At 36.5% G+C, this 18,582-nt stretch overlaps 1 protein-coding gene across 5 annotated transcripts in view; it reads left to right on the plus strand.

Annotated features, from left to right (window-relative positions):
• Nucleotides 1–1,103: 1,103 nt before the first annotated feature.
• Nucleotides 1,104–18,582, plus strand: part of LOC120302356 (sterol O-acyltransferase 2-like) — a 34,329-nt gene continuing 16,850 nt past the window's right edge. Inside the window, exons 1-6 of one of the 5 annotated variants that reach the window (XM_039330592.1) lie at nt 1,104–1,322; nt 7,135–7,193; nt 8,109–8,236; nt 9,566–9,622; nt 10,169–10,276; nt 10,427–10,487. In XM_039330592.1, the coding sequence (XP_039186526.1) occupies nt 1,241–1,322; nt 7,135–7,193; nt 8,109–8,236; nt 9,566–9,622; nt 10,169–10,276; nt 10,427–10,487 (495 nt within the window). In that variant the 5' untranslated portion in view covers nt 1,104–1,240. Of the gene's footprint in view, nt 1,323–7,134; nt 7,194–8,108; nt 8,237–9,565; nt 9,623–10,168; nt 10,277–10,426; nt 10,490–18,582 lie in introns of those variants that run through there. The other 4 variants (XM_039330588.1, XM_039330589.1, XM_039330591.1 and 1 more) reach the window with 4 other exon arrangements.

Consider the following 18,582-nt stretch of genomic DNA (forward strand, 5'->3'; position numbering starts at 1 on the left):
CTTTGTCATCTAGTCCCCCTTGTTTCAGGATTTCTTATAGTTTGCTGTTTCTTATTTTATCAAATGCTTTTTCAAAATCAATGAAGCACATATAAACACTGTGATTGACATCTCTACAACGCTGTACAATAATTTGAATGCTGAATAGCGCATCTCATGTACCAAGATTGTTTCTGAAACCAAATTGTGTTTTACCTAGACACTCCTCAATTTTGTTTTATATTCTTGTGTGAATTATTCTTAGGAATATTTTCAGAGCATGACTCATTAAGCTTATTGTTCTGTATTTGGTACACTTCTTTGCCTTTATTTTTTGGAGATTGTCACAAAGGTTGATTTTAGCCAATCATTTGGTATCTTTCCTGTTTCATATATTCAACTGAAGAGCTACAGTAAAAAATTCTTCCTATTGTCTTCCAGCAATTTTAAAATTTCTACTGGGATATCATCTGGTCCTGTGGCTTTTCTTGTTTTTGCTATTTTTATTGCATATTCAATCTCCTCCATAGTGATGTTTGGTCCAGTTGTTATACTTCCCATATCTATATCATCCCTAGTGTCCTCAAAAAGTTCTTCAATATATTCCTTCCATCTTTTTAGTTTTTCGTCCTCATCTAAGATAATTAAAAAACCCTCTTTCCTCAGTGCCAGTGAATAGCCAACATCTTCTATTGCATTTTAGCACAGCCATTCATGGCATCTGCTGACTGAGGCAGCTACCTTACTTTGCCTGATAATTCAGCTGTTCAGGTTCTACATCTGTCCCCGATATTATTATTAGAGAACTGTCTGGCCTTGTTATGGGAATAAACAGGTGGGAAAAATGCAGTTGAATTTGTGTTTCAGTTCAGCCAAGAATATCCATCCTTGATACATTCTTAAATCATAGGACTTGGGAAATAAATAGCTCCTTTGCACAGACTCTCAGATGGAATTGTTTTGGCTCTAAGAAATAAATATCTGCATATTTGAGTCAGAAAATAAAATGGTATGAACAATGGAAGATTTTGGAAACCTGGCTCCATTATAACTCTTCTCTGAGCAAAGTTCAGTGAGAATTTATAATTTACCAATCAGGGTAGGGAGGTCTGCCCTCTATCGTTGCTGTCTCTACTTGATAAGTGTTGCCTTATCTGTTCAAAGTTCTAACTCCAGAGGCTTTAATTCTTTCCCTGGTGAGTTAGTTGTCCAACTGCTGGGCTAGAGTGTGAAACTAACCTAAGAAACTCTCAGAGCCATCATGGAAATGAACACTGGAGGCATGAGGCAAAGAAGCTCTCGGGAGCAGACCAGGGGAGAAGAGGAAACACAATTACTCAATGGTAAGGAGGCATTTCAGGGAACGGATGATATATTTTGTTGCACAAATGGAAGGAAATCTTTGCTACAGATAAATTATCTGGGGATTTTCAATTGGTCTTGGAATTAGGCAGTACTATGCAGAGATTAGCATTTTGGGAGCTGCAGCAAAAAGCTTTATATTACTTTACTAGAGAGATAAGTGGTGTCCCCCAAATGCTTTGGAGTTCAATCCCAAGAAGCTCCTACCATTCTGAACAACTGTGAAAAGACTGCAGAACTTGTGTAAAAGGAATAGTGTATGTTGTATGCATTCTCCTTAATACAAATATTCACAAAGTAATTGTAGGGATGGGAAGGATTTTGGAATAGGAGATGATCAAATGTACGTTAAAGAAAGAGGGAAATAGGGGGAAGTTGTTTGAATGGATTCTACAGAAAGGATGGCAGATGCAAACTTTAATCATTTGCAGATGTGATGGAATGTAGTAAGGAGCTGGATTCACAGAAGGGAGGGGTGCATTCACAAAGGAGTAAGGAGATAGTTCTATCCAGATGTTATGTGTGAGAGAAGAGGCTGAAGACAGCCCCTCACTAATAGTGTATTGTAGATGCAGACAATATAGTCTTCAGTCTGGCAAGATTCTCTTTCTATAGGTCTGAAACAATAAAGAACTCAGCTGAGAAGAATTACTGCACGTCATTCTTGGTTTGGGGCCTGCTAGCAAGGAGGCAAATATCAGATAATGGTTGATTCACACACATCAATAAGAAATAACATGAAAAAGGGCCGATGCGGCTGCCATGGACATCTGGAAGGAGAGCTCCATCTTCCACATCCAGTTTTGCTTTGCTGGGAGACCCTGTAAAGGGTCAAAAGTCGTCCTGTAGGGGCAACCAGCAAGGAGGGGATCCCCACTTGATTGTGGGAGGGCAGTAGCCCTTCCACTTGATCTGGGGCAGCCCTCCAAACTGGCAGACAAAAGATCGGCCATAGCAATATGGCTCGTCACTAGGCTGCAGACAGCCAAAGTCACACTTACCACCAGGCAATTATGAAGCAGCGCAGATGAGACTGGGTGAGATTTACCTCTCTTAAATCCTAACTATCTTTTCTACCTGCATAAGCTGCTTAAAGTACTTTTCTCCCTGTGGAGGGGGAAGGGAGATTTTATCTCTCCCTCTAGAAACAGTGGCGACTGACTATCCAGGGGAGTTCAAAATGTTGCAAGAATAACTTGATCCTAACTGGAATTCTAGTTTTTAAAGTTTGTGTACTAAAAGATTTTCTATTTTTACTGAGGATCTGAGTTTTTACTTACAAAAAAGAAGCAAAACTGAAAAGATTATAAAAACTTTGGATTTAAAAGAAAATTTTAAATGTTAGGGGCGACATCTTGTGGCTAAACCTGATACTACAATTTGTTATTGCTTAAAAGAGACTTGGCCAGTAGCCCAGACAATAGATAAGATTTATGTAAGCTTGAGATCAGCTGTGAGAAGCCCAGCTGTGTTCCATATTCAGTGACAAATATTTTTTTTGTATTCTCTGATTGTAAAGCTTTTAACCTAATACACTACTAAGAGAATGTGGATGAAGATCAGGAACAGATTCTCTCTATGCTGAAAGCAATTCATCAAACTATTCTTACAGCTATTGATGAAATAAGAGGTTATAGAAAAGAACAATATGTCAATCCAGATATACGAACTCAAAATTTTGATTACAACTAAAAAATTAACTACACAGAATATAACAGAAAAAGTGGAACAATTAAATATTATGACAGAAGATTCAACTGATCAACAAATACAGTCAATGGAAAACCCATTGGGGGTTTTATCAGGTTTTACCCAAAGGGACTGATAATATGGAAAAATGAAAAGACTTTCTACATAAATCAGAAGGAACCTGAGGATCAAGAAGAACAGACTGAAGAGAAGATAAACAGTTCAGGAAAAGTACGTAGAGATGGAAAAATAGAGAGATGATTTGTTAGTCCTCTCAAAAAAATGGTGACCGGATGGTTTTTTCTACATGAAACAATCTACATAACAACACAGGGAGATTTGTTTGATGAGTCAACAGTACGGACATGGAAGATGATTTGACAAAGAAAGAAAGCCAGAATAAGACCAAAGAAAATTGGGGTTTTTGACTCATTTGTGAGAATGAAAATAGAATATACTCAAATAGATAAGATGTGTACTTTGAATACTAGATATTGTTATGAGTTGAGAAAAGAAAACTTTGGTAATTTAAAACTTAGGAGTATAAATATTAACAGTTAAATTTGAACATTGATTTTGGTCACTATATTTAAGATATTTGGAAATTACTAGAAAATAAGAATATTATATTATATTATTAATTAGTTGATGTAAGATGGTGAGAACTCAAATAGATGTGTATCCTGAACATTAGATTTTGTGATGAATTGTGATAAAGGGAATTGGGGCTATTTAAAACTTGGAAATTCTAAATATTAAATGTTAAATTTAAATATTAATGGAAAACTAAAAATTGGGAAAAATTAACCAGAACATTGATTGTCTAAAAAGACTGAATGTTAAAACAACTAGGAGAAGGTGAGAATTATAGAGAAAGTAAAATATAAAGGTAGTGATGTTTATCAACAGAACTTGATTAAAAAGTGTTTTTTAGATTTTTATACAAAATTATATGCTAGTGATAATATACAGGTTTTAGATGTAGAGAAGTATTTACAATCAGTACACTTTCCTAAACTTTCTAATGAACAACAAAACGTTATGAATTGTTTAATTACTTCAGAGGAAATTGGTTTTGCTATTAAACAGTTAAAGATTGGAAAGGCTCCTGGTACAGATGGATTAACGGCTAAGTATTATAAAATGTTATTTCAAGAAATGATAGAGCCATTAAAAGAACTTTTTAATAGTATTTTGTTGGGAGCTTCGATCCCTCCTTCATGGAGAAGGGCTTTTATATCATTGATTCTGAAGGAGGATCAAGATCTCACTGAACCTAAAAATTATAGACCTATATCTCTTTTAAATGTAGATTATAAGATTTGGCAAATAGATTAATGCAGGTTATGAAGGATTTGATTCATAGCGATCAGTCAGGATTTATAACAGGAAGATATATGAAATATAACACAAGACAAATTATCAATTTAATTGAGTATTTGGATAAGAATAATCAGATTCCTGTGGCTTTTATATTTTTGGATGCTGAGAAAGCTTTTGATCAATTAGATTGGCAATTTTTATTCTCATTAATAGAGAAAATGAATTTTGGAGACAAGTTCTTACAAGCTCTCAAGGCTATATTTCAGCAGCAGTCTGCTCAAATTATTATTAATGGGGGATTGACAGAGACTTTTAATATTGAAAAGGGTACAAGACAAGGTTGTCCATTATCTCCTTTGTTATTTGTTTCAACAATGGAGATTTTGTTAATTCAGATTCGAGAGTCTACATTACTTAAGGGAATAAAAATAAATAAGAATGAATATAGATTGAGAGCTTTTGCAGATGATTTGGTAACTTTACAACAACCAACTCAATTGGTTAGTCATTTATTGGGATTTATAACTCAATATGGGAAAGTTTCTGGTTTTAAAGTAAATAACAATAAGACTAAGATATTATCTAAGAATATGATTGAGAAGGAAAATGAAACTTTAGTTAGACTTACAGGTTTTCAGATAGTGAAGAAGGTTAAATATTTGGGAATATTTATAACTGCTTCTAATGGAAAATTATATAAGAATAATTATGAAGTATTATGGACAAAAGTACAAAAGGATTTAAATGATTGGAAAAAATTGCAATTGTCGTTGTTGGGGAGAATTTCAGCTGTTAAAATGAATGTTCTACCAAAGTTTCTTTTTTTGTTTCAAATGATACCCATTTTAAAAAAAGATGCTAATTTGGATGAGTGGCAGAAGGGTATCAATAAATTTATATGGGCTGGGAAGAAACCAAGGGTGAAGTTTAAGATTTTGCAAGATGCTCGAGAAAGAGGAGGGCTTAAAGCACCTAATTTGAAATTATATTATGATGCAGCCGCATTAACTTTGATAAGTGATTGGCTTAATTTAACAAACAAAAATATTCTCTTTCTTGAAGGGTGGGATTTATTATAAGGTTGGCATGCATATTTAATTTTTAATAAGAAAGTTGATCGGGCTTTTAAATCGCACATTTTAAGAAGTGCCCTACTTCGAGTCTGGAAGAAGTATTATTATAGGTATTTGGCTCTGAGAAATGGGGGGGTAGGGGGGTGGGGATGGGTGGGTTATTTTGTTAATTATTAATAAAAACTTTTAAATAAAAAAACCAACTAGGATACGTATAAACTAAAAATTATTATAAATGTAAGATAGTTATTTTTTATTTAATTGATATAAGAATTGTATTAATTTAAATATGAGACAGTAAATACCAAGGGGAAAAGAGAGGAAACATTTAATGTAATAGTTTGAGATCTATACTAAAGATATTTGTATGTTATTGAATTATTGACCAACTCAGCCACCACGTTGCTTTTCAAATATTAAATGTAAAACTAGAAAATCAATAAAATTTTCTTTTAAAAAAAAGAAATAACATGGAAAATTATGACAAAAAAGATCAAGAGTTATGCATGAAGAGCCTTTAATTTTATTTTTGTCCGGAAATGCTAACGTTCAGCCTTCAAAGACAAAACAATTCAAGCATTTAGTTGAAAAGAAACAAGAAACATCTTAATTAGTTAACCAGTTACAAAGAAAACATTCAAAAAATTTCATCAGCTCCTTTTTAATTGCTTTTAGAACCTGTTTATTGGTGTATATTTTCTTGGCTCCTTTCTAAAAAGGTCACTCAGAAATGACACATTTATATGCTTTACATTGCATTTGAGAGAAATCGGGTAAGATATTTCCCAGTCAGCAAATACAGTTTCCTATCATTCGTCTTTGATTTAAGTTAGCTTTTTGCTCCAAGTGCCTTTTTATGTTAGTTTATATTTTCAGGTAGTCCTCAATGTACGACCACAATTGAACCCAAACTTTCCATTGCTAAGCGAAACAGTTGTTAAGTGAGTTTTGCCCCATTTTATGACTTTTTTTGCCAGTGCTAAGTGAATCACTGCAGCTGTTAGTAACACTGTTGTTTAGCGAATCTGGCTTCCCCATTGACTTTGCTCGTAAGAGGGTCACAAAAGAGGATCTCATGACCCTGATACACCGTCATAAATACATGTCAGTTGCTAAACATCCGAATTTTAATCCTGTGACCATGGGGATGCTGAAATGGTCGTAAGTGTGAAAAACGGTCACAGGTCACATTTTATTCAGTCCTTCAGTAACTTCAAACAGTCACTAAATGAATGGTTGTAAGTTGAAGACTACCTGTACTAAACTCTAATAAATCTATCGGAGGTACTGGCAGTATTCCTTCCTTCATATCTACTAGAATGATATGATAATGTTATAGGCTGTTTTACTTGGTAATTAAGCAAAATAGAATTCTAAGATAAACAGCCTTCCAGATCTGCTGGTTAAAAGATGTTACTATAGTCTGGAAATCTGCTTTAAGAAAAGGCTACAAAACTGAATAAAACATGCCATGTAAAATATTATGGAAGCCTGGTGCAGATAGTTTTGGACCTGCTTTATCCATCCAAAGGAAAGAGAATGCGAAGAGTGGAGAAACAAGTGCTTGAAATTCAGAGGTGGTAATTTATAAACAAAAAAAAAACCTCTCTACAATGAGAAGATTTCTAATCCAAACAATAAACTGACCTCCTCCATTTGCCCAATGTCAAATCATGTTTTTAAAGTGAAGCTGTTTCTAATTCTCTAGGAGAGGATGAACACCTGGAGAATGTCATTGCCCACAGCCAATGGAAGAGACACCTGGAGGTAATAATAGATATTATAATAGGTAATAATAAAAGCCAATGCTAGCACTGGAGAAACAAATATTCCATCCTAAATGATGAATAGTCAAGGATGATTAAAATGGCTGATTCTGTGTCTCCAGGGCCACATGATCTCTATCCTTGTCATAGAGGAGCAGGTCCTGGAGATCTACTTGGCCTTCTGGGCAAGGGAGCTTCTGTAATAGATCAAGGAAGGGAAACAACTGGTTAAGTTTAGAACCAGCTCATTTGCGCAATCTGATAGGTTCAGGCAGTAACTCAGTTGAGAGACAGCTGCTGGTTTTTCTCTTGGGTCTTAGTTTTTTAAAGTTTGCAGCCTTCTCCAAGAATAGTTCAGGGTGTATAGGGAGGGTTTAGCAATGGCATAGTAGAAATGGGGCTTTCCCTAAAGCTAATGCCTCAAGATGTATAAAATCACCTTGGCTTTCTCACCCATTGCCTTGGCGGCTATTTGGGTGGGAGGAGACCACTTCAGCCCAGCTTTGGGGAAAGCTCTAATTCTACTAGGCCACTGCTAAACCCTCCCTTCTCCGTAGTCTGGACATTATCTAACACCAATGCAGCAATGCTGTTTCAATCATGGGCTGGAGTATGATAAAGAGAGAAAAAAAAATGTTGTCTAAATGCAGCATGGGAAAGGTTTTACATCAGGCATTGGAAGAAGAGAGCATTGGAAGCAGCAAGTGCGTTGGACACTCTGAATAGGAGACTGTATGAAACAATGTCAAAGAACACATTCCAGATAATGCCAATTTAGCCACAAGGACAAGGGAAAATAACCCTGGGAGATATACAGATATACCAAGCCAACCAACATGCCCATCACCTAAATACATTCTAGGAACCTATCATGACAGACCTGGGCATCATTAAATTCTCTCTGTTTTGTTGATAGGTAATGAAGGTGAATGTCCTGGAACAGGTACACAATCAGCTGAGTGATCTCTTGGACAAGACCTTGGAAGAAGCAGCTCATTCCATACCCTGGCATTTGAGGGTGGCCCCAGCAAAGAAGCAAAGCAGGTGAAAGAGGTTCCTCGCAATTGATTTTAGAACAGGGATGGAAAAAATAGAGTCATCCAGAAATTTTATTGGCCTATAACAGGGGAGTCAAACTGCCGGCCGGATGTGTCATCCTAAAACTGCACCCACCCCATTGCCGGCAATGGAAAAAAAGTTGCAATACGTCGTGACATGTCATGTGATGTTGCGAGTTTGACACCTGGCCTATAATTTCCAGTAGGTCCTGCTGATATAGCCATTAAGATGGATGCTGGGAGTTGTAGTTCCAGACCATTTAGAGGAATAAATGACCAAACCTTGATTTCATCACAGAACATACCACGCAGTGTGAATGGCAATGCTTTTATTTAGCTGGGCCAGAAACCTCTCTATATGTTTCTTTATCTTTGCAGGCAGCAGATAGTTTTCAGCTAATTATATGACAATAATTGCCAATAAAAACAAAACTACCTTTGAGAAACCAATCCTCACTCCAGGAGCTTGGCTAAACAAACAAGTCTTAAGTAAATTTTCCAGAAGACAGTCAAAGAAAAAATGGACAAAAGACTGTCCAGTGCTTTAGGGGAAAAAGTAGCAGCCTTCCTTTTAAAAAAAAAGTTGACAAAAGGAAATATATTCTGCTCCTAAGAACAAGCAGGCTACATTATACAAATACATGAAAAGTTACCATTAGGATTTCAATCATTCCTTAGTACTTCTGGCCCTGCTTCTGATTGCTAATAAATCTAAGTTCCATAAACAATTTAAAAACAAATAAAATGGGAAGGGGAAAAAAATTCAGGTACCAGTTCCTAAAGTTATGTAGTGGTTATAGTACAGAAAAAAATAAATGGCAAGGCTTCAAATAGACAAGCGATGGCTGGTTCTGAAGAAGGTAATACGATGCACAAATTCGGTGAGGTTGTTGCTCTTATTTTGCTATTCCCACCTCCATGCTTGGCAATGTAGTTAAGACACTGGGTTTGTTGGCTGAAAAACCAGCAGCTCAAGTTCAAGACCCAACGTCACATGAGGGAATGAGCTCCTGTTACTTGCCCCAGCTCCTGCCAACCTAGCAATTCGAAAGCATGTAAATGTGAGTAGATAAATAGGTACCATTTTGGTGGGAAGGTAACAGCCCTCCGTGCTATCATTCTGGCCACATGACCGCACAAATGTCTTTGGACAGCACTGGCTCAATGGCCTTGAAATGGAGATCAATCGGCAATGACTAGTGGAGTAATAATTGCAGGGACTCTTTTATCTTTACCCTCCCCCCCCTTGCTCAGAGATGAGAAGGGTTTTGAGAAATACATTAAATATTACCTGCTTTGAAATCTTATTTTGCAGAGAGAAAGGTCAGCTACTGAAGAAGAAAGTCTTTGTCCCTCAACAGTCATTGTATGAGTAAGTATATCTGGCCATGGTATGAATGAGACTTAGTCAGAGGGACAATGGGCAAAGTAGCCAGATCTCTAAGGCCTTAGGTTCCAAAGGTGACCTGGGGCAAATAACTGATATTCCACTGTTGATGTAGAACAAGAGCTGGAAACAGCCCAATAAGGACTGAGCATGCTCCATAGCCACACAATGCTGAGACTGGTGGGTGCAGGGAGAGTGTACAAACAATAGATACTGTGGATTGGAAACGGAATGAAGTATGTTTTAAAGCAGGACTTTTCAACCAGTGGTACGAGTACCACCTGTGGTACATTGGTACCTGGCAGGTGGTACGCGACCATCCTAGAAAAATGGTAGCAGGGGAAGGGAATTAGCTGAACCAGTGGCAGCACCGCACAAGCCTGAGCAAGAGATGTCTGGAGCTGCAGGGCTGTCAGGACTCAGTGGAAGCACCAGGATCAGTGCCAGGCTCCAGCTGTCCAATGATCTTCAGCTGCCCATTTCCCCCACCCTCTATTGCTTAGTTGCTGGCAATTTGTCTTTCTTTGACAGCACGCTCATGGAAGTGGAAGATTTCTGCCCAATCCGACACATATTTGTGGCCATGCTCTGTATCTTTGTGCTCAAACAAATCATTGGGGATTCCATCGACGAAGGACGGTATGATCCAGAAGAGAGGGCAGGCGGTGGTGGAAGGGCTATGATGTATACTAATTCTGGGGTGAATATGGGGATAGGATGCTATTTGTTTTGTGTGAAGGGACACAGTAATTACCTTAAGAACTTATTTACCTAATCTTTTCAACTTAGATTCCATCAACGGTTTGGCAACCTTCTGCGAGTCCCCGGACCCTGCTGCTTCTTCTCCCAGGTGTCACTGTTCATCTACTTGCTACAAAGGAAATGGAATTTGTTCCTCTCCTTGTCTTTCCACTCTTGTTGAGCAGTACCCCTTGGGACTCTCCTATGCCTGCCTAGAAATTAAGTCTAACTGAGGAATGCCCCTTTGCTAGGCACCCAAACACCGTTCTCTATCCTAGTAGCCTGCTTACACAGTTCACTTCTTCTACCCTCATTCTGAATGAAACTTGTTACCTTTTGGATCTTTCTGTACCGGTGTTTGTGGCTGAACATATATGTTGTGTCACATAGTAGTAGTAGTAGTAGTAGTAGTAGTAGTAGTAGTAGTAGTAGAAGTAGTAGTAGAAGTAGTAGTAGTAAAGTTGGAAGGGACCTTGGAGGTCATCTAGTCCAACCCCCTGCTCAGGCAGGAAGCCCTATACCATTTCGGACATATGGCTGTCCAGTCTCCTCTTAAAAATTTCCAGTGTTGGAGCATTCACCACTTCTGGAGGCAGGTTGTTCCACTGGTTAATTGTTCTAACTGTCAGGAGGTTTCTCCTTACTTCTAGGTTGCTTCTCTCCTTGATTAGTTTCCATCCATTGCTTCTTGTCCTGCCTTCAGACATTTTGGAAAATAGCTTGACTCCCTCTTCTTTGTGGCAGCCCCTGAGATATTGGAACACTGCTATCATGTCCCCCCTCGTACTTTTCTTCATTAAACTAGACACACCTAATTCCAGCAACTGTTCCTTATATGTTTTAGCCTCCAGTTCCCTACTCATTTTTGTTGCTCTTCTCTGTACTCTTTCTAGAATCTCAACATCTTTTTTACATTGTGGTGACCAAAAGTGGATGCAGTATTCCAAGTGTGGCCTTACCAAGGCATTGTAAATTGGTATTAATACTTCACGTGATCTTGATTCTATCCCTCTGTTAATGCAGCCTAGCACTGTGTTGGCTTTGTTGGCAGCTGCAGCACACTGCTGGCTCATATTTAAGTGACTGTCAACTAGGACTCCGAGATCCCTCTCACAGTTACTACTATTGAGCAAGATACCCCGTATACTATACCTGTACATTTGGTTTTTCTTGCCTAAATGTAGAACCTTATTTTTTTCACCATTGAATTTCATTTTGTTAGATAGCGGCACCCAGTGTTCTAGCCTGTCCAGATCCTCCTGTATCTTAAGACTGTCTTCTGGAGTGTTGGCTATTCCTGCCAGCCAGCTTGGTGTCATCTGCAAATTTGATGAGTTCCCCATCTATCCCCTCATCCAAATCGTTGATGAAGATGTTGAAGAGCACTGGGCCCAGAATAGAGCCCTGGGGCACCCCACTATACACTTCCCTCCATGTAGATACGGTTCCATTGAGGACCACACGCTGAGTACGGCCGGTCAGCCAGCTATGAATCCATCTGGTGGTGATGCTGTCTAACCCACATTTTTCTATCTTATCAAGTAGTAGGTAATGATCTACTTTATCAAATGCCTTACTGAAGTCCAAGTAAATTATATCCACAGCATTCCTCTGGTCCACTAAATTTGTCACTTGGTTAAAGAATGCAATAAGATTTGTCTGGCATGGACTTCCGGTGGTTAAGGCGGTGGAGATGGCGGCTACTTTGTAGCCGTCCTCCTGAGATGGTGTTAGATCCGCGGAGCACAGCGTTCATCAGCTGGCCCGCGGCTCGCAATCCTCTTCCCGGGCGAAGGGAAGGGGTCGAGATCGCATGAATAGAGGTAGAACCTCTTAACCTTCCCTGGATTTTTATTTTAGGGGGGTAGAAAGAGTGCTCCCTCGGAGTTCATTGCCTTCTCCGCCTCTCAGCTGTCTTTGTTTCTTCGGAAACAAAGCGAAACACCGCTACCATCTCCGTATTTAAAGTAACCGTGAGTAATTTTAAACCGGACAGAACTGTTTAAAGGACTTTATTTATAGTTTAGCTTTATTTTATTTTTTTTTTAGTTCACTTAGTTTATTTAGTATGTGCTGATTTTTTTTTATTTTTTGAGCTTTCTTTTTTTTTTCTCGCGGGCGGAAAAGTGAGAGTGAAAGTAAAATGGCGTTTTGAAAGTTTTTCTTTTGAAAGACGGACTGGCTGAATTATTGCTTAATACTGTTTTCTTTTTTAAGTTTTTTTTTTATCTTCTGGGAGTTTTCTAAATTGATTCTATTTTATTCTATTTTATTTTATTTTTAATCTTTTGGATTTTTTATTTTTTACTGGTATTTTTATGAAGAAAGGAAGATAAATTAAAATGGCTTCAAAACGACAACCAGCCACTACAGCTCCTAAGGTAATCTCTTCTCCTGTTACTTCTACTGGGCAACAACAACTTAAAATAATACCCTCAGTGCAGCAACCTAAAACTACTCCACCTTCACCTCCCCCATCTGGTACATCAGCACAAGACATTAAAGAAATAATGGTAAATGCTGTGTCACAGTTTAGGGAGGAAATGAAGCAATTGTTGGAACAGAATAAATCTGAAAGTAAGGAAGAAATGAAGCAAGAGATGAAGGAACTTTTAGAACAGAATAATACTATTTTGAGGGATGATATACTTTTAGCTTTATCTGGAGTGGCCTCAGTGGTCGTGAAGCTGGACTCTAGAGTGGAGGAAATTGAAGAAACAGTAGAACTTTTGGATTATAAATTCCAAGATATGGAGAAAAAAGTGGAAGCTTCACAAGATGATATTCTTATGTTCCAGTATAGACAGATGGAATATGCTTTGAGAATAAGAGGCCTGAAAGAAGATAAAACCCAAGACTTGATGGAAATGGTGATTAATGACTTGGCTGTTATTTTGAACATAGATAAAGATGAATTACGTGGGGAAGTGGAAAGAATTTATAGAGTTAATTCTTGGATTGCAAAACAGAAGAATCTGCCTAGAGATGTGATGATATATTTTGCTAAGAAGTCTTTGCGAAACCAGATTTTGCAAATTTTCTACAACAAAAGATTCCAGATTGCTGCCCAAGATATTATTATATTAAAGGAAATTCCACCTAAAATTTTAAGAAGCAGAAAAGATTTTGCTTTTTTAGCAAATGAACTTAAAGCAAGACTGATGCCATTTAGATGGGAGATTCCGATGGGTATTGTCCTGAGCCATGCGGGGACACGTTACAGACTTAATACAGTTGCTAAAGCTAAGGATTTTTACAAAACGGTCCTGGGTGCAGGCTCACCTCTGCCCATGATGCACAAAGTCTTGAGTGATAAAGAGATGGAACAGAAACCTGAAGGTACAGGTGTGATGACTGCTGGACAGGTGGTATGGATGTCCCAAGCAGAGGTTAAAGAACAGAGAATGACCCGTGCAGCACATAAACGCAAAGAAAAAGAACAACAGAAAAAAGAAAAAGAAATTAAAGAATCTACTCAGCAAATTGTCTCAATGCCGGTGGGAGGAGCAAGACCCAAAAGCTCTGCAACATACTCTTCAGTAGCAGAATTTGAGGGGATCTTCTCCAGGCTCAAGGCCAAGGGAGATGGCAAAGCTCCTGACCTGGAATGTTAATGGATTAAATATTCCTCAAAAGAGAAAAAAAATCTACCATTATTTAAAGCAACACAACAATGATATTATCTGTTTGCAAGAAACTCATATTACATCTAAAGACCAAAAATATTTAAACAATCCTCGTTTGGGATCTCATTTTGTATCTCCCGCCCCTGGGAAAAAAGGGGGTGTGGTAATCTATGTTAAGAAGAATTTATCTGCTATCCTGTTAGAATCAGATCCTCATGGAAGATATGTTATGCTTGAACTTGGTTTATATGGCAAGAAAATTCTTATCGTGGGGCTGTATGCACCAAACCAGCAACAGGAGCAATTCTACAGGTTGCTACATCAGAAAATAACCTTGTTGGACTATAGATCTGTGATTTTAATGGGAGACTGGAATGGTGTCTTAGATATACAAAAGGATAAAAAAGGCTCTTCTACTTTTTTTAAACAGGCTAAGCTACCTAAAGCCTTCTTTGACATGAAAGAAGATTGGGAATTGAGAGACTATTGGCGTGAACGTAACCAGGAAGAAAGGGACTTTACCTTCTTCTCAGATAGACACCAATCTTTCTCAAGAATTGATTTTTTTTTGATTACAACAGATTTATACAACAGGGTGAAGAATGTAAAAATTTTTCCTAGGACATTGTCTGATCATAGTCCAGTTTGGATGGAACTGTTTGCTGAGAAAGAAGACAGGAGATCCTGGAGGGTGAATGAGAATTTATTTAAACAAGAAAAAAATGTCCATAAACTAAAGGAATGTTTAAAGGAATATTTTGCTTTAAATATGAATAAGGGAACATCAATGTCAATGGTGTGGGATGCAAGTAAAGCTTTTATGCGTGGTATTTTGATAAAAATGAATAACTTGCATAGACAGAAACAGATTCAGAAACGTAAAGATTTAGAAGAGGAGATTAAATTAAAAGAGAAACTCCTAATTTCAAATCCTTTAGATGAAAAGGTGAAAGGAGCTATAAAACTGTTAAAAACACAATTTAACATGTTGATGGCTGATCAAGCTGCAACCAATTTACTATTTATGAAACAAAATACATTTTGTAATGCTAATAAACCAGGGAGATGGTTGGCTTATCAGTTAAGAAAGAAACAGAAACAGAGGAATATAGATAAAATAAATTATAATGGTAAATTGGTTTATCAGAAAGAATTGATTAAGAAATCTTTTTTAGAATACTACCAAAAATTATACAAGAGTACTAATATTCAAACTACAGATATAAACAATTATTTAGGTAAAGTTAATTTTCCTAAATTAACAGAAGATCAGGAAAAAGAGATTAATGGTTTAATTACTAAGGAAGAAATTGTTACAGCTATTAAACAATTGAAATTGGGCAAAGCGCCGGGTACGGATGGGTTGACATCTATTTATTATAAAACTCTAGTAGAAGAGATGACTCAACCGTTGTGTGAATTGTTTAATAACTTATTACAGGGGTTAGAGATCCCTCCATCTTGGCGTAATGCATTTATATCACTGATTCCAAAAGACAATCAAGATCTTACATTGCCTAAAAATTATAGGCCTATATCTCTTTTAAATGTGGATTATAAAATTTTTGCAAAAATTTTAGCTAATAGGTTTATGGGGATTTTGCAGCAGATTATACATAAGGATCAATCGGGTTTTATAACTGGAAGGTATATGAAAAATAATGTTAGACAAATTATTAACTTATTAGAGTATTTAGAAAAGAATAACCAAGTCTCTGCAGGCTTGATATTTTTGGATGCTGAAAAAGCCTTTGACCAAGTGAACTGGCAGTTTATGTTATGTTTAATTAAGGAGATGAATTTTGGACAAAATATATTACAAGTACTATCTAATATATATCAAAAACAGACTGCTCAACTTATTGTAAATGGGGGTTTGTCAGAGGCTTTTGTAATAGAAAAAGGTACAAGACAGGGATGCCCGTTATCCCCGTTATTGTTTGTTTTAACATTGGAAATATTGTTGATTAAAATTCGGGAGTCTCAAGAAATAAAAGGAATAGAAATTAATAAAAAAGAATATAAATTAAGAGCCTTTGCAGATGACTTGGTTGTTACTTTGTCTCAACCTATTTGTTCGGTGGTAAAATTATTACAATTGATCCAACAATATGGACGTGTTTCTGGTTTTAAAATTAATAATAATAAGACCAAAATATTAGCTAAAAATATGACTAATGGTGATAAACAGGTTTTAGTTAAGTTAACAGACTTTGAAATTGTTGATAAGGTAAAATATTTGGGGGTTACATTATCTGCTTCCAATGCAAAACTGTATAAAAATAATTATGAAAAGTTGTGGACGGAGATACAGAAGGATTTAAAAAATTGGAACAATTTACAGTTATCCCTTATGGGTAGAATTGCAGTTATTAAAATGAATGTCCTGCCAAAGTTTATTTTTCTGTTTCAAATGTTACCTATTTTAAAGAGTGATCGTAATTTAGATGAATGGCAAAAAGGTATTAATAAATTTGTTTGGGCAGGGAAAAAACCAAGGGTGAAACTTAAAATAATGCAAGATTTTCGTGAGAGAGGTGGACTCAAGGTACCAAATATGAAATTGTATTATGATGCTGTAGTACTAACATTGATCAGCGATTGGGTGAATTTAACAAATATAGAAATACTTCATTTGGAAGGTTGGGATTTACTTTTTGGATGGCATGCCTATTTAATATTTAATAAAAAAGTGGATTGGGTTTTTAAGTCTCATATTATAAGAATCTCTTTGCTTAGAGTGTGGAGGAAGTATTATAAATTTGATTTTAAAATACCATTATGGGCTATACCTCGGCATGCCATAGAAGGTATAAGGAAAGGGGTTAATATGGATATGGTTTCTTATGCACAGTTACTTAGATGGGATGGCCAAGATTGGCAGTTAAAATCTTTGGAAGAACTAATACATGAAAATCTAACTTATTCATGGTTCCAATATAGACAAATAGTGGACAGATGGAAGATGGATTGTAAAATGGGCTGGCTTAGAGAAGATGAAACTCTCCTAAAACAAGTAAGAGATCAAAGGCCAACCCATATTAAGAGAGTTTATGGGGTTTTAGTGGAATTGGATTCAGAATCTGAATTAGTTAAAGATTGTATGATTAAATGGGCACAGAATATTGGTGAATCGATTTCAATGGATACTTGGGAACTTATTTGGACAAGAAATGTTAAATTCACACAAGCGCAAAATTTAAGAGAGAATTTTTATAAGATGTTTTATAGATGGCACCTTGATCCAAAGAAAATGTCCATTATGTACTCTAATTTACAGCCGAAATGCTGGAGATGTGGACACTTGGATGCTACTTATTATCATATCTGGTGGACGTGTAAGCATATAAAAGCTTTTTGGATTAAGATATGGTGGAATATTCAGAGAATTTTTAGAAGGAGGGTAAAATTTACTCCGCAATTATTTTTATTAGGTATTGTTACTGATTGTGATGCTAGGGAGGTTATATTGATGCTAAATTTGATTACAGCCGCTAGGCTGTTAATAGGACAATATTGGAAGAAGGAATCCTTGCCTATTTTACAAGAGTGGTTTTATAAAGTTTCGTATTTGGCAGAAATGGCAAAGATTTCGGCTTTTTTAAAGGAGCAATCTCAAGAGAAATTTTTTGCGGTATGGGAAAAATGGATAAATTTTATACAACATAATTTAGATATGGAAAAATATTATTTAGCCTTTTTATAACTTGTAATGATTGTTTTTTTTTCTTTCTTTCTTTCTTCTTCTGTATTATTATTTATATACTTTTCTATATATGTTTTATTTTTCGCCTACCTCTTTCTTTTTTCTTTCTCTCTCTCTTTTCTTTTTCCCTTTTTTCTTCTTCCTTTTTTTTACGTATATTATTATTATATATATTATTATTATGATTTTTATTATTATTATTAATTATCTTATAAATTGTATACGTTATTTTTTAAAATTTGTTAAATAATCCTATATTCAGTTCTGGGAAGTCGGGGGGGGGAGGGTGGGGTGGTTTGGGAGGGGGGGGTGGATGTTTATTTGTAAAATTTTTGAAAAAAATTCAATAAAAAAAAAAAAAGATTTGTCTGGCATGATCTGTTTTTGACAAACCCGTGTTGGCTTTTAGTAATGACTTTGTTTGCCTGTAGGTGTTCGCTGATTCATTGTTTGATTATCTTTTCCAGAATCTTCCCAGGTATTGAAGTCAGGCTAATAGGTCTGTAATTTCCTGGATCCATTTTTTTCCTTTTTTGAAGATGGAAACTACATCAGCTCTTTTCCAGTCCTCTGGTAGGTCCCCAGTACTCCAGGATCTTTGAAAAATATAGTTCAGTGGTTCTGAGATCACATCTGTCAGTTCCTTGAGAACCTTAGGGTGTAATCCATCTGGTCCTGGTGATTTGAACTCATCTAGGCTGGACAGGTGCTCACTTACCATTTTTTTGCCTATCTTAACTTGTTTTTCTATTCTGTTTTTTATGGCACTATTTTTGATAGGTTGGTCTGTTTTTTCCCTTTGTGTAAAGACAGAGGCAAAAACAAGTTAAATAGTTCTGCTTTCTCCCTGTTGCTTGTCACCTTCTTGCCAC

Source organism: Crotalus tigris, unplaced genomic scaffold, assembly GCF_016545835.1.
Source record: "Crotalus tigris isolate CLP2741 ecotype Arizona unplaced genomic scaffold, ASM1654583v1 scf7180000024429.2167931701:2281839, whole genome shotgun sequence".
NCBI lineage: Eukaryota > Metazoa > Chordata > Lepidosauria > Squamata > Viperidae > Crotalus > Crotalus tigris.